Here is a 16,421-nt window from a genome sequence, read left to right as displayed (position 1 = left end):
GGAAAAGGCAGGTAGGTGGAGATGAGTCCATGGCCAGATCAGCCATGATCTTGTTGAATGGCGGAGCAGAGTCAACGGGCCAGGTGGCCGATTCCTGCTCCTATTTCTTGTCATTTTTCTGTGGCGGGGCTTACATACACCAGACCAATGCAGTTTTAATGGCACAACTTGCAGAAAATGCAACAAAGTAGAACACATACAAAGAGCAAGTCAGACAGACAAAAATAAATGGACTGCACAGGGAAGGGAAAACAATACAAAGTCAAGTTTCAGTTTCACTAATCAGCATGCTGTTGATGAAAAATCTGTCATGAGAACTGAGTAGCCCTGAGAGTTTCAATATGAAAACTAACAAGAGACAAGCTTATATCAGAAGTGAACTGCAAATTAATTAAAATGGAACACACTGTCTCGGCTGTTTCAGTTATTCCACAAAGTCAGTTTGAAAGGGCTTTAAAAGTACAGATCTGAAACCTGCAGATATCCAACTAAGAACTCATACTGGAGAAAAGATAACTCCAGCGGGGATGATATTCGTAACAGTGAAATACAGTACAACAACCAACAAGACAAATTGGGTATGTCTGTAATGAAAGCAGGAGGGTCAGCATTGTGGGGTTGTGATTGGCTGAGACAACTACAACTTGATGGGAGATCCATCCACCATTTGCATGCCTCATCCCCTGAAACAGAGTTAACTGAAAGCGACTGAACGATGCCACAGTAGTGTTCAAGATGGCATTGGAAAACTTAAACACATCAAGGTTAAAATAATATTAAATGAAAATGCTGCACCCAAGTTTTGCAAAGCCCATCCAGTTCCTTATACCATTTGTGATAGAGTAGCCAGTGAGGGGAATCGCATGGGGGCTGCAAGAATTCTTTTCAAGGTTGAGTGAAGCTCATGAGCAACACCAATGTTCCCAGTAGCCAAGAAAAATGGCTGTCAGGATCTGTGGTTATTTTAAGGTTACCATCAACCCAGAACTGAGGGTAGATCAATGCCCTCTGTCTAGGTTAGAGGATATCTTTGCAAGTCTTTGGTTGTTGTACTGTATTTCACTGTTACGAATATCACCCCCACTGGAGTTATCTTTTCTCCAGTATGAGTTCTTAGTTGGATATCTGCAGGTTTCAGATCTGTACTTTTAAAGCCCTTTCAAACTGACTTTGTGGAATAACTGAAACAGCTGAGCCAGTGTGTTCCATTTTAATTAATTTGCAAACTTGGAAGAAGTGTCCAAAGTGTTTCTCAACAAAGACACTCACAAAGGGCTTTATGGCTATAATAGGCTTATTTTTGGAGTCGCATCCTCACCTGCACTTTAGCAGAAAGCTATGGACCAGGTGCTGCAGGGCTGTGTTACCTGGATGGCATCATTGTTACTGTTCAGGATGACAAGGAACATCTCCAAAATCCCAGGACAGTGATACATGGATTAGGAGATTATGGGCTCAGCGCATGACACAGCAAGTGTGGATTCTTTAAACCAATCATCACTTACTGTGGAGGTTGCCTCATGGTGGGATTGAGAACTGTTGCACTTACCAAGCTGAGAGCTAAAGTGTTGGAGGAGCTCAAGAGGATGCTGTTGATCCAGGTGTGGTCAAGATGAAAGCATTATCTCAAAGCTTTGTCTGGTGGCCTGGGATAGATCAGAAGACCAAGCAGCTTGCCATGTACTGTTGGGGACGCCAACACGTCCAGAAAAAAGATGTCCAGAACTGACAGAACCACCTTCCTGCAGTCCCAGAATCAACTCCTCCAACCACCATGGCTGCAGTATCTGAGAGCATTTCATGGCCACAAGTCTCACCTGCCAAGCAGAGTGGCCCCACACCCCACCCCCTTCAGGAAAGGCATTATCCCACAACAGTAAGAAACCCTCCACAGTGACTAACTCCCTAGGCCTGAATGGGACAATTTAAAATTTACTATGCTGCTGTGGATGTGGAGTTGGAGTTTATAGCTAAGCAAGGAGGAGTGTTGTCTATTTAATATTTCAGTAATATTGTAAATATATAGTTTGATTAAGCATTCTTTGTCATTTATATAATGCATTGTGGGTTATATGTAGAAGTACCTGAATGGCACGTTATCACACCACCACATTATTGCATGCCTTGCCTAAAGTAAAAATGAAGCAAGACGCATTTTTCCCAGCTCCATGTTTTTATTTTGATTCATTTTATGTTTTGAAGTTACAATGGAATGTGGGAGGAAACCAGAGTACCCGAAGGAAATACATGGGTCATGGGAAGAACATACATACAGACGGTGGTGGATTTGAACCCAATTCATGGGCACTGCAATACTGTTATGCTAATCACTACACTACCATGCCAGTTGATGGGGGTGTGGAAGTCTTTTCCTTTGGTGAGATGATCATCACTGACTGAAAGGATACTTTTGGAAGTCATCAATTTTACCATCGAAATAAGTTAGTAAGTTTATTTATTTTATTTATTTTTTATTTAGAGTTATACAGCACAGATCAAGCCCTTCCAACCCAATAAGCTGCACTGCCCAGCAACCCACCTATTCAGCCCTAGCCTAAGCACAGGACAATTAACAATGACCAATTAACCTACTAACTGGTAAGTCTTTGAACTGTGGGGGGAAATCGGAATGCCTGGAGGAAACCTACACATTCACAGGAAGCCCATTACAAAATCATTACAGACCGCATTGGAAATGATCACCGAACTCTGATGCTCTGAGTTGTAATAGCACTGCACTAACTCCTATGCTACCATGGCACCCTCATGTTGACCTCATGATGATCAGGTTGGGAACTCAAATCTGTTGCCAAGAAAAAATGTCCACATTGGTTTAGACTTAAGGCATTAGCTTCCAGAGTCACGTAATCATCTTTACAATGGGTTGGGTTGGTTTGGGAACCCACATCCTCAATGCAAGTTGGTACTTTGTGACTCAGCAATATCATTGTTTTCCTTGACCCTGATCCACCAAGAATTGGCTTGAAATGTAGTGTTCTTGCGATGAATTCGACAGGTGTACAGGCCCTCGTTATACTCATTTGCTACAATACTGAGGTTCTGTCCTTTCACAATGATGTATCCAGGGATGGAATTGGCCAGTAGTTCGCCATCCTTGTACCAACTGAAAGGAACCAAACCAAAAGTGAACCTTTGTAAAGGAAAACAAAGAGCTTACATTCTTACAGAAACTTACCGATCGAATGGCAATGAGAACAAGTGTCAAACACACAGATCATTCTGCACACAGCAAGAACCCACTGAGGTCAATGATCAGTTTTGACAATGTTTTTTGAGAAAAATGTTGAAGAGCAAACTTGGTGTTCACACCAGAAGGCAGAACATAAAATTCCTCTTTTGTTTTAGAACATGGAACATAGATCACAGAAGAGTACAACTCAGGAACAAACTTTTCAGTCCATGGTGTTGTGCAGAATTGTTTAAGCCAAGGCTACCTAACTGCAGTCACACCTTCTGTCTGCACGTGGTCCATATCCCTCCATTCACTGCATATTCATCTACATGTCTAAGGGCCTCTTAAACGTTCCGGTCGTACCTGTGCTTACTACCACCCTTGGCAGTGCATTCCAGGCATCGCCAAGCTAGGTGTGAAACACTTGACCACGAATTTCCTTCAAACTTCATCCCCACCCCTAACACACACTTTAAATAGATGCCCTCTATTAGACTTTTAAATCCTGCGAGAAAGATATTGGCAATCTATTCTATGCCTCTCATAGTCTTGTATAGTAAACTATTAAATAGTTAAACTTAAACTCTTAAATAGTAAACTATTTAAGAAATTTTTAAAAGCTATTTATTAATGCTTTTTCGGAGGGTGATTTTAGATGCATATATTTATACTGAGCTAAATACTGTATGTAATTAGTTTTGCTATAATAAGTGTATGGGACACTGGAAAAATGTTGAATTTCCCCTTGGGGATGAATAAAGTATCTATCTATCTATCTATAAACCACTACCCTCAGTCTCCGCCACTCCAGAAAAAATTATCCCAAGTTCTTCTTATTCAACTACACCTTGCCCTCCAATCTAGGTGGCATCCCAGTGAATCTCTTCTGCACCCTCTCTAAAGACTCCACATCCTTCTTTTAATGGGGCGACCAGAATTGAATGCAATACTCCAGATGTGGCTTAGCCAGAGCTTTATAAAGCTGAAACATTATTTTCAGAATTGTGGACTTAATACCTAACTAATAAAAGCTATCATGCCATAAGTCTTAGAACATTACAGCACAGTACAAGCCCATCAACCCACAATGTCCTACCAATCTTTTAACCTACTCTAAGATCAACCTAACCCTTCAATCCTTCATACCCTCCATTCTTCTGTCATCCATGTGCCTATCTAAGAGTCTCTTAAATGATCCTGTGTATCTGCCTCTGCAACTACCCCTGGCAGCATGTTCCACAAAACTACCACTCTCTGTGCAAAAAATTTAACTTTGACATCCCTCCTATGCTATCCTCCAATCACCTTAAAATTATGCCCTCTAGTATTAGCAATTTCCACCCTGGGAAAAAGTCTCTGGTTATCCATTCTATCCATACCTCATCATCTTGTACACCTCCATCAAGTCACCTCTCATCCTCCTTCACTCCAAAGAGAAAAGCCTTAGCTCGCTCAATCTATCCTCGTAAGACATGCCCTCCAGTCCAGACAGCATCTTGGTAAATGTCCTCTGCACACTCTGTAAAGCTTCCACATCCTTCCTATAATGAGGCAACTGGAACTGAATACAGTATACCAAATGTGGTATATACAGGGTTTTGTAGAGGTACGATATTACCTCATGGACTCTGGCTCTTGAAATCAATTCCCAGACTACTGAAGGCCAACACTCTGTGCACCTTTGTAAACACCCTATCAACTTGCCCGGCAACCTTGAGGGATCCACGTGTGTGGACCCCAAAAGCACACAACGACAGTTCCAACAGAATAGGAGGCCCTGACAGCCACTTGGGGTTATTAGTCGAAGTGATGGACTCAGTTCCTGCAGAGGTAATCTTGTTTCTGAAGCACGTTACACAAAACCCGCACTTTGAGCCAGAAGCTGTACAAGATGATGCGAGGCACTAATCGAGAGTCAGAGGCTTTTTCCCGGGGCTGAAATGGCTAACACGAGAGGGCACAGTTTCAAGGTGCTTGGAAGTAGGTACAGAGGAGATGTCAAGGGTAAGTTTTTTTTTTAACACAGAGAGTGGTGAATGTGTGGAATGGACAGCCAGCAACGGTGGTGGAGGTGGACACGATAGGGTCTTTTAAGAGACTCCTGGCTAGGTACATGCAGCTTACAAAAATAAAGGGGTATGGGTAACTGGAGGTAATTTCTAAAGTAAGTACATGTTCAGCACAGCATTGAGGGCCAAAGGCCTGTATTGTGCTGTAGGTTTTCTATGTTTCTAAGGCCTGATGCCTATGAGTCTGCGGGTCTGTGTGTCCATTGGAGGCTGGAGGCCTCAATTTGGAGGCTTGTCCTGGGGTTGGAGGCCTGTCTTTCTGTATGAGGGTACGGGTGGATGAGAGGGAGGAAAGGTGCTTCATTTTATTGCTGTTCTTGTTGCTTGTGCTGTTCGGCTGAATACTATGGATATGTTATGTTGGCACCAGAATGTGTGGTGACACTTGTGGGCTGTCCCCAGCACCTCCTTAGTTTGTTCATACATATGGCACATTTCACTGTCTGTTTCAATGTACAGATCATAAATACTACGATAAATACTATCAGAGATAGTGTCATGGCTGCAGACATCATATAGGGATTGTCTACGGAGTCTCTGTGGGTGGAGGTTAGGAACAGGAAGGGGTCAATAACTCTGTTGGGTGTTTTTTATAAGCCACCCAATAGTAACAGGGATATCGAGGAGCAGGTAGGGAAACAGATGCTGGAAAGGTGTAATAGTAACAGAGTTGTCGTGGTGGTAGATTTTAATTTCACACATGTAACCATATAACAAACCATATAACAATCACAGCACGGAAACAGGCCATCTTGGCCCTCCTAGTCCGTGCCGAACCCTTAATCTCACCTAGTCCCACCTACCCGCACTCAGCCCATAACCCTCCACTCCTTTCCTGTCCATATACCTATCCGATTTTACCTTAAATGACACAACTGAACTGGCCTCTACTACTTCTACAGGAAGCTCATTCCACACAGCTATCACTCTTTGAGTAAAGAAATACCCCCTCGTGTTTCCCTTAAACTTCTGCCCCCTAACTCTCAAATCATGTCCTCTCGTTTGAATCTCCCCTACTCTCAATGGAAACAGCCTGTTCACATCAACTCTATCTACCCCTCTCAAAATTTTAAATACCTCGATCAAATCCCCTCAACCTTCCACGCTCCAATGAATAGAGACCTAACTTGTTCAACCTTTCTCTGTAACTTAAGTGCTGAAACCCAGGTAACATCCTAGTAAATCATCTCTGCACTCTCTCTAATTTATTGATATCTTTCCTATAATTCGGTGACCAGAACTGCACACAATATTCCAAATTTGGCCTTACCAATGCCTTGTACAACTTTAGCATTACATCCCAACTTCTGTACTCAATGCTTTGATTTATAAAGGCCAGCGTTCCAAAAGCCCTCTTCACCACCCTATCTACATGAGACTCCACTTTCAGGGAACTATGCACAGTTATTCCTAGATCTCTCTGTTCCTCTGCATTCCTCAATGCCCTACCATTTACTCTGTATGTTCTATTTGGATTATTCCTGCCAAAATGTAGAACCTCACACTTCTCAGCATTAAACTCAATGCCCTACCATTTACAATATCGATTACTATATTTACATATCGATTGGCATCTCCCTACAGCAAGGGTTTGGATGGGGTGGAGTTTGTTAGGTGTGTTCAGGAAGGTTTCCTGACACAATATGTAGATAAGCCTACATTAGGAGAGACTGTACTTGATTTGGTATTGGGAAATGAACCTAGTCAGGTGTCAGATTTCTCAGTGGGAGAGCATTCTGGAGATAGTAATCACAATTCTATCTCCTTTACAATAGCATTGGAGACAGCTAGGAACAGACAATTTAGAAAAGGGTTTAATTGGAGTAAGGGGAATTATGAGGGTATCAGCCAGAAACTTGGAAGCTTAAATTGGGAGCAGATGCTCTCAGGGAAAGTTATGGAAGAAATGTGGCAAATGTTCAGGGGATATTTGTGTGGAGCTCTGCATAGCTACGTTCCAATGAAACAGGGAAGTTATGGTAGGGTATAGGAACTGTGGTGTACTGTGTATACCTGTCTGGACACGCCCCTCTGCTGACTGCTCCAGTGGCTCCTCCCACAGACCCCTGTATAAAGGTGATTGGGGCACTGCTCCTCCCTCAGTCTCCGACATGTCGTGCTCCCTTTTTGCTGCTAATAAAAGCCTATCGTTCACTTCCAGTCTCCTAGAGTTATTGATGGTGCATCATGTACAAAGGCTGCAATAAATCTAGTCAAGAAGAAAAGAAAAGCTTACAAAAGGTTCAGAGAGCTAGGTAATGTTAGAGATCTAGAAGACTATAAGGCTACTAGGAAGGAGTTAAAGGAGGAAATTAGGAGAGCCAGAAGGGGCCATGAGAAGGACTTGGTCAAGGAAAACCCGAAGGCATTCTACAAATATGTGAAGAGCAAGAGGATAAGACGTGAAAGAATATGGCCTATCTAGTGTGACAGTGGGAGAGTGTGTATGGAACCGGAGGAAATAGCAGAGGTACTTAATGAATACTTTACTTCAGTATTCAGTATGGACAAGGATCTTGGTGATTGTAATGATGACTTGCAGCGGACTGAAAAGCTTGAGCATGTGGATATTAAGAAAGAGGATGTGCTGGAGCTTTTGGAAAGCATCAAGTTGGATAAGTTGCTGGGACCGGATGAGATATACCCCAGGCTACTGTGAGAGGTGAGGGAGGAGATTGCTAAGCCTCTGGCAATGATCTTTGCATCATCAAAGGAGATGGGAGAGGTTCCAGAGGATTGGAGGGTCACGGATGTTGTTCCCTTATTCAAAAAAGGAAGTAGAGATAGCCCAGGAAACTATAGACCAGTGAGTCTTACTTCAGTGGCTGGTAAGTTGATGAAGAAGGTTCTGAGGCAGGACTTATGAACATTTGGAGAGGTATAACATGATTAGGAATAGTCAGCATGGCTTTGTCAAGGGCAGGTCATACCTTACAAGCCTGACTGAAATTTTTGAGGATGTGACTAAGCACATTGATGAAGGTAGAGCAGTAGATGTAGTGTATATGGATTTCAGCAAGGCATTTGATAAAGTAACCCATGCAAGGCTTATTGAGAAAGTAAGGATGCATGGAATCCAAGGGGACATTGTTTTGTGGATCCAGAACTAGCTTGCACACAGAAGGCAAAGAGTGGTTGTAGATAGGTGATATTCTGCATGGAGGTCAGTCACCAGTGGAGTGCCTCAGGGATCTGTTCTGGGACCCTTACTCTTCCTGATTTTTATAAATGACCTGGATGAGGAATTGGAGGGATGGGTTAGTAAGTTTGCTGTTGACACAAAGGTTGGGGATGTCGTAGATCGTGTGGAGGGCTGTCAGACGTTACAGCGGGACATTGATAGGATGCAAAACTGGGCTGAGAAGTGGCAGATGGAGTTCAACCCAGGTAAGTATGAGCTGGTCAAATATGATGGCAGAATATAGTATTAATGGTAAGACTCTTGGCAGTGTGGAGGATCAGTGGGATCTTGGGGTACAAGTCCACAGGATGCTGAAAGTAGCTGTGCAGGTTGACTCTGTGGTTAAGAAAGCATACTATGTATTGGCCTTCATTAATCGTGGAATTGAATTTAGGAGCCAAGAGGTAATGTTGCAGCCATATAGGACCCAGGTCAGACCCCACTTGGATTACAGTGCTCAGTTCTGGTTGCCTCACTACAGGAAGGATGTGGAAGCCATAGAAAAGGTGCAGAGGAGATTTACAAAGATGTTGCCTGGATTGGGGAGCATGCCTTATGAAAAAAGGTTGAGTGAATTCAGCCTTTTCTCCTTGGAGCGACAAAGGATGAGAGGTGACCTGATAGAGGTGTATAAGATAATGAGAGGCATTGATCATGTGAATAGTCAGAGGCTTTTTCCCAGGGCTGAAGTGGCTGCCACAAGAGGGCACAGGTTTAAGGTGCTGGGGAATAGTTACAGAGGAGATGTCAGGGGTGTTTTTTTACGCAGAGAGTGGTGAGTGCGTGGAATGGGCTGCCAGCAACGGTGGTGGAGGAGGATACAATAGGGATTTTTAAGGGACTTTTGGATAGGTACATGGAGCTTAGAAAAATAGAGAGCTATGGGTAAGCCTGGTAATTTCTAATGTAGGCACATGTTTGGCACAACTTTGTGGGCCAAAGGGCCTGTATTGTGCTGTAGGTTCTCTATGCTTTCTATACTGCCTGACTCTGACAGATACCTCAGTACTGAATGCTTGAAATATAAAGAGACAGTACACTATTAAGGAACACAATTAACAGTTGATGAGCAGAGGGATCTTGGGGTCCAAGTTCATAGGTTCCTGGAAGTGGCTGCACTGGTTGATAGGGTGGTTAAGAAAGCATATAGTATACTTGTCATTATTAGTCAAGGCATTGAGTTTGAAAGTCATTAATTTATAATACAGCTTTATAAAACTCTAGTTAGCCTGTATTTGGTTTCTTAAGGTTGTTAAAGCTCGAAGTGGTAATGGTGACAAGCTCCCAATGGCGTGCGACTCAAATAGCCTCTGACAACCAAGTCCAGCACCTAGCCTTCAAGTGTGGCTTAGCTGCTAAGCCTGGAAGAACTTTTTCTACTTACAGTTGAAGTGGCAAAGACGGGTTACTGGTGCCTTAAAACCAATTGCTTTGAGCAGATTGGACTCGTCAGCCCTAGTTGGCAGCTCATCTAGAAGAAGGAAAATTCTGATCTCAAACCTCCACTGCCTTGTGGTTATACCCACTCATGGGGAAAGCTTCTGAACTAAATCGCAAGGGAAAATTTGGAGCTGGGGTCCTTAAGGCAGTCCTACGTTGAGTTCAATGATGACTGACAATACTTGCAAAGCTGCTAGTTCCAAACTGTATCAGTCTCTGCCATTCCTTCGGATTCATCAGACATGAGGAGAATGGGAGCTTTCTACATGGCAACAGCTTGCTCTCCATATTGTATTGAATGTGTATCTAGACAGGAAAGACGCAATATCTGTGGTCAACCTTGACCAATGGAGGCCTCTGTTAGTTAGGGTGCATCTGGAATATTGCATACAGTGCTATTTGCCCTCTTACAGGAGAGGGTGCAGAGGAGGTTTACCAGGATGCTGCCTGGATTAGAGGGCATGAATACAAGGAGGGGTTGGACAAACTAGGGTTATTTCTGCGGAGCAGCAGAGGCTGAGGGAAGACCTGATAAAGGTTTATAAGATTATGAAAGACATAGATCGAGTCGACAGACGGTGTCATTATCCCAGGGTTGAAATATCTAAGATCAATTGGCATTTAAAGTGAGAAGCAGTAACTTCAAAAGAGGGGCCAGTTTCTTTTACATAAAGAGTGCTATGCCTGGAATGTGCTGCCTGGTAGAGGCAGAAACAGTAAAAACTTTTAAGCGGTGATTAGATTGGCTCATGAATGTGAGGAAAATGGAAGGATTGTGTATGCAGTAGTGATTAGTTTAGTTGACCATCTAATTACTTATTTAATTATTTCAGCACAACATTGTGGGCCAAAGGGCCTGGTCCTCTCCTAAACTGTTCTACCTTCGCTAGGCTTTTTTCTATTGATTATTAAAATCATTTGAAAAGACACATGAAGAGTTACAAGGACTGGAGGGATGTGGACCATGTGGAGGCAGGATTATTGGATTAGCATCACGGACAGCATAGACATTGTGGGTTGAATGGTCTGCTGTGCTGTACTGCTCTGTACAAAGAACTGGAGAAGCTCAGCAGGTCAGGCAGCATCTTTGGAGGGACAATGCACAGTTAAGGTTTTGCTCAAGATTATGCCAATTCAGGTGAAGAGTTTAGACCCAAAACATTGATTGTCCATTTCCCACCACAGAAGCTGCCTGATTCGTTGTGTTCTTCCAGCATTTTGTACAATGCTCCAATTCCAGCAACTTGTGTTCTATTTCTACATAAATAGCTACAGATATCCCTTTAGCTCAGTGAAACAAGATCACTGACCCCCCCCCACCACCCACCCACCCCCATATTTAAAAAACTGAGGAACATCTTCACCAAAAGGATTGGAGTGGTTAAAGACACCAGTTTTATGACCATCTCTAGGACCATTAGCAATGGGCAATAAATTCTGGCCTTGTTACCCTGCAAGAGAATTAGTAATCTGCATGCTGTTTTCCAAGACCACAATGAGAGGACTGCTCTGCAAGCCAGACACTGGGAGAATCTCTTCCTGGTGGCCAAACTTTTAAATTCTGATTCCTGTTCCCATTCTGACATGTCAGTCCGTGGTCTCCTCCTGTGGCAACATGAGGGCACCCTCAGGCTGGAGAAGCAACATCCCATATTCTGTCAGGGTGGCCTCCAATACAGATTCCTCCTTCCAGTAAACTAATTCCACCCCCCACCACACCCTCTATTCCCCACTCTCACGTTTTTACCTCTTCTCACCTGCCTATCCCTTCTTCGGGTACCCTCTTCTTTCCCTTTCTCCCATCGTTCACTCCTTGCCTATCAGATTCCTCCTTCTCCAGCCTTTGACCTTTCCCAACCACCTGGCTTCACCTACCACTTTTCAGCTATTCTCCTTCTCCTCCCCCCACCTTTTTATTCTGGCATCTTCCCCCTTCCTTTCAGTCTTGAAGAAGGGCTTTGGCCCAAAACATTGACTACTTATTTATTTCCACAGATGCTGCCTAACCTGCTGAGTTCCTTCTGCATTTTGTGTGTGTCTGTCAAGATTCCCAGCGACTGCAGACTTTCTGGTGTTTTTGAGAATTTCTCATTACTGCTTACCCTTTGATTACTCAGCCCATAATCAACAGGTATGATTCAATGCGACTCACCTGACTTTCAAAGAATTTGTCCTCGGAGGTACCTGCCCACAGCGGAAAGTCACTATGCGACCCTTGGACACATATTTCATCTTAACATTCCGAGGTAGAGCTGTGGTTGTAATTACTTCATCTGGTGGTTCTGAAAGGAAAGATTACAAGTCTATTATTGAACTTTATTCAATGTTGGCTGGTGGCTGTTCCTGATCCCGTACCCCAGCTGCTTGTACTTAAGGACAGTACACTGTCAATGGCAAGGCCCTTAACGTAATGTATAAAGGATCTTGGGATCCAAGTCCATCACCCCTGAAAGTGGTTGCACGGGTTGACAGGGTGTTGTTGTAATTACTACTCTGAGCCTGTGTGGGGCGCCAGAGAGCACCAGGCGCCAAGGTTTTTTGAGCACCTGAACTGATTAATTGTTATTTAATGACAATGGTTAATTGTTTAGAGTTTCTTGTTTTTTTCTTAATAGACTCACTCTTTATAATGCAGTCCCCTGGTACTTCCTATTTAACCTTATTAATTTTATTTTGGTAGGCTCAGAGATTCAGGTGGAGAATTTAAGCGGACATCCGAATAGCGCTAATTGTGGGGTCCTAGTTTTTAGTAAGCTTCTTCTCGCAGTGACACTTGGCCACTGACATTATTTTGGAATTATTATGAATAAACTCTAACACCATCTCTACATTGGAGTCTGTCTTTCCTCCATACTTGGGTTCCAATATTGCCAATGCACATCGTGACAGGTATAGAAAGTGCAGAGGGTGGTATAGAAGAAACGTCACCAGTCCTGAAGAAGGGTCTCAGCCTGAGACTTCAACTGTTTATTCTTCTCCATAAATGCTGCCTGGCCTGCTGACTTCCTCCATCATTTTGTGCATGTTGCTCTGTTACAGAAGTTAGAGCATATGAGAGTGAGGGCAGGTTTGATAAAGGTATACAAAATTATGAGGGGTATAGGTAGGGTATATACAAGCAGTCTTTTTCCACTGAGGTTGGGTGAGACTAGAATTAGAAGTCATGGGTTAAGGGTGAAAGGTGAAATATTTAAGGGGAAATTTTTCACTCAGAGAGTGATGAAGGTGTGGAACGAGCTGTCAACAGAAGTGGTGGATGCAAGTTTGATTTCAACGGTTAAGAGAAATTTGGATAGTTAAATGGATGGGAAGGGGTATGGAGGACTGTGGTCCAGGTGCAGTTTGATGGAACTAAACAGATTAATCGTTTGTCATGGACTAGATGCAGCGGACCTGTTTCTGTGGTGTAGTGTTCTATAACTCTGATTTAGTTTACAAGCAGGCTTGCCTTCTTTAGTCAAGTAAGTTCAAATGTCAGGAAGTTATGTTGCAGGTATATAAAACTCTGGTTAGGCTGCATTTGGAGTATTACACTTAGTTCCCATTGCTGGAAGGAAGTGGAGAGAGTGAAGAACGAGGCTTATTCAGTTGCCTACATTAAAGGATATGTGGTATGAGGAGAGATTGCACAAACTTGAGTTGTTTTCACTGGAGCAGTGGAGGCAGAGGGGAAACAATAGAAAGCTCCTAAGATAATGAGAGGCATAGATAGACAGATACGTCTCTACCAAAGGAGGAGTAAGGCACTGCTTCCCTCCACTAGCCTGCAGATCACTCTTGGGCAAGGTGTAGCACCTGCTTAGCCCCCGATCAGGGTCAAGTGAAGCCATGGGAGCGGGTGGTGGATGGTCGTAGGAAATCACCAGCCCTGGTTATGCGACCGCTGGCAAGTATTGATAATGGCTGTGGCCACCCACCTTGTAAAGACACCACCCAATTGAAGGAAATGGCAAACCACTTCTGTAGAAAAATTTGCCACCCACTTCAAACAACATGGCACATAATGAAGAAGATGATGAGGTAGACAGATCTTTTCTCCCAGGGCTGAAATGTCTAATACCAGAGGGAATTAATTTAAAGTGAGAGAGGTAAATTCAAAGGAGATGTGAGGGGAAAGTTTGCTTACACAGAGTGGTGGGTGTCTGGAATGTAGTACCTGGGGTGGTGGCTGAGGCAAATATGATTTAGGAGGCTCTTGAATAGAGACATGAATGGAAAGGTATGGACATTGTGTAGGTAGAAGTGATTAGTTTAGTAAGTCACTTAATTATTTACTGATTTAATAAAGAAATGGAAGATTATAAAAGATTAAAAGATTAGTTGTATGTGTCACATGTACATCAAAACATGGGTCACTTGTGTCAATGACCAAGACAGTCCAAGGCTGTGACATGTGGCACAGCCCGCAAGTGTTGCCATGTTGCCGGTGACAACGTCGCATGCCCAAAACTTACTGAACCCTAACCCATACATGTTTGGAATGTGGGAGGAAACTGGAGCACGTGGTGTAAACCTACACAGTCTCAGAGAAATCGTACAAACTGCTTACAGACAGCAGTGGGCATTGAACTGTAAAGTGTTATGCTAACTGTTATATTAGCAATAACAATACCAGTCTTCACCTTGTCGCTGCTCATTGGTGGGTCGTACAGAACAATGAACAGCTCCACTAGGGGAGCTTTGACGGACATCCACAACCATTGCAACAAGCAGGTTCTACTGAAGCTCACCGAAGCACAAGTCACACACTTTGGGACAATGCTTTTTCATGAACGAACGTCGCTTCTCGCAGAATCCAACACGAGCCCATGGATTGCACAGCCTCTTCTTGTCGATGCAGCCTGGAAGAAGACCCATAATATAGTCAGCAAGGCAGAGAGTGGGAAATTATTCAGGGCCATCTCTGAACCCTATGAGCTCACCTTCAAGGACTCTACAACTCATGTCCCCAATATTATTTATTAATTATTTATTTGTTTATTATTTATTTATTATTGTGTTGTTTTTCTTTTTGTATTTGCACAATTTGTTATATTTTGCACATTGGTTGTTTGTCCGAATTTGTGTGTAGTTTTTCATTCATTCTATTATGTTTCTTTGAATCTACCATGAATTGCTGCAAGAAAATGAAGGCTAGTGTATGGAGACACACTCTACATGTACTTTGGTAATAAATTTATTTTGAATTTTGAACTTGGATCCCACCTGAGGTTTATACAATGGTGAGAGGCATAGATACCTTCTTCAAAGGGTTGAAATGCTTGACTCCAGAGGGTGTGCATGTAAGGTGACAGGGTGGGGAAATTTCAAAGGAGAAGTGCAGGACAAGTTTAGATGCAGAGAGTGGTGGGTTTCTGGAGAGTGCTGCCTTGGGAGGTGGTAGAGGCCAATGTCATAGAACAGAAGAACATTAGAAATAGGAGCAGGAGTGGGCCATCCTGCTCTGCCATTCAGTAAGATCGTGGCTGATCTGGCCTTGGACTCATCTCCCCATAACCCTTAATTCCCCTACTATGCAAAAATCTATCCAACCTTGTCTTAAATATACTTACTGAGGTATCCCTCACTGCTTCACAGGGCAGAGAATTCTACAGATAGGAGCCTTCAAGGGGCTTGATAGAGGTGTATAAGATTATAAGAGGCATACAAAAAGAAGGCAGCCTGTGTCATTTTCCTGGGACATCAACAGCCAACACCAGATGACATACAGGCAGAAGGAATTAGTTTGTTGACCATATGAATACTAATTTAATTGGTTCAGCACTACATTGTGGGCTGAAGTGCCTATTCCTGTGCTGTACAGTTCTAGGTTCTATATTTTTAAAAGTAATTGGTGGAAAATACAGGGGAGGATGCCAGGCAGAGGCTTCTAACACGGACAGCGATAGGCACATGGAAGGCACTGACACGGGTGGTGGTAGAGGTAGTTATGTTAGGGACATTTGAGAGACTCTTAAGGAGACACATGCAGGATAGAAAAATGAAGCGCTGTGTGGGAGGGGAGGATGAGACTGATCTCGGAGTAGGTTAAAAAGTCAGCACAACACCCTGGGCTGAATGACTAGTACCGTGGTTGCACAACGGTTAGCGTAAAGCTTTACCGTGCCAGTGGTTCAGGTTCATTTCCTGTGAGGAGTTTTGTACCTCCTCCCTGTGAACACTTGGGTTTCTGCAGTTGCTCCAGTTTCCTTTCACATTCCAAAGAGGCACAGATTCAGCTTAGTAAATTGTGGGCTTGCTATGTTGGCACCAGAAGCACAGGTCACTTGTGGGTTGCCCTCGGTGCATCCTTACACCGTGCTGGTAGTCGACACAAACAACATTTCACTGTACGTTTTGACGTACAGCAGCAGTGGAAGAGAGTAGTGCACAGGGCCAATTCCCATGTGGGCGAACAGCACATCTGGACAGATGTGAAAAATGGGTAACCTGGTCAGTCTCACAGGGTGTGGTAACACTGAAAAAAGAAACCTGGAACATAGGAGATTGAGGGGTGACCTGATATATTAAATCATGAGGGCTTTAGACAGGGTTAAAG

At 43.4% G+C, this 16,421-nt stretch overlaps 1 protein-coding gene across 3 annotated transcripts in view; it reads right to left on the bottom strand.

Moving 5' to 3' along the window:
• Positions 1-2,165: 2,165 nt before the first annotated feature.
• mmp23bb (matrix metallopeptidase 23bb) overlaps positions 2,166-16,421 on the bottom strand; it is a 50,315-nt gene continuing 36,059 nt past the window's right edge. For all 3 annotated transcript variants that reach the window (XM_059988284.1, XM_059988291.1, XM_059988295.1), the window contains 3 exons: positions 14,614-14,724; positions 12,036-12,165; positions 2,166-3,124 (listed from right to left, as the gene is read on the bottom strand). In XM_059988284.1, coding sequence (XP_059844267.1) covers positions 2,911-3,124; positions 12,036-12,165; positions 14,614-14,724 — 455 coding nt within the window. In that variant the 3' untranslated portion in view covers positions 2,166-2,910. The remainder of the gene's footprint in view (positions 3,125-12,035; positions 12,166-14,613; positions 14,725-16,421) is intronic.

The sequence above is a fragment of the Hypanus sabinus genome, chromosome 2 (assembly GCF_030144855.1).
Source record: "Hypanus sabinus isolate sHypSab1 chromosome 2, sHypSab1.hap1, whole genome shotgun sequence".
Taxonomy (NCBI): domain Eukaryota; kingdom Metazoa; phylum Chordata; class Chondrichthyes; order Myliobatiformes; family Dasyatidae; genus Hypanus; species Hypanus sabinus.
The sequence above is the reverse complement of the archived record's forward strand: the minus strand, read 5'-3'. Positions and strand labels throughout refer to the sequence as shown.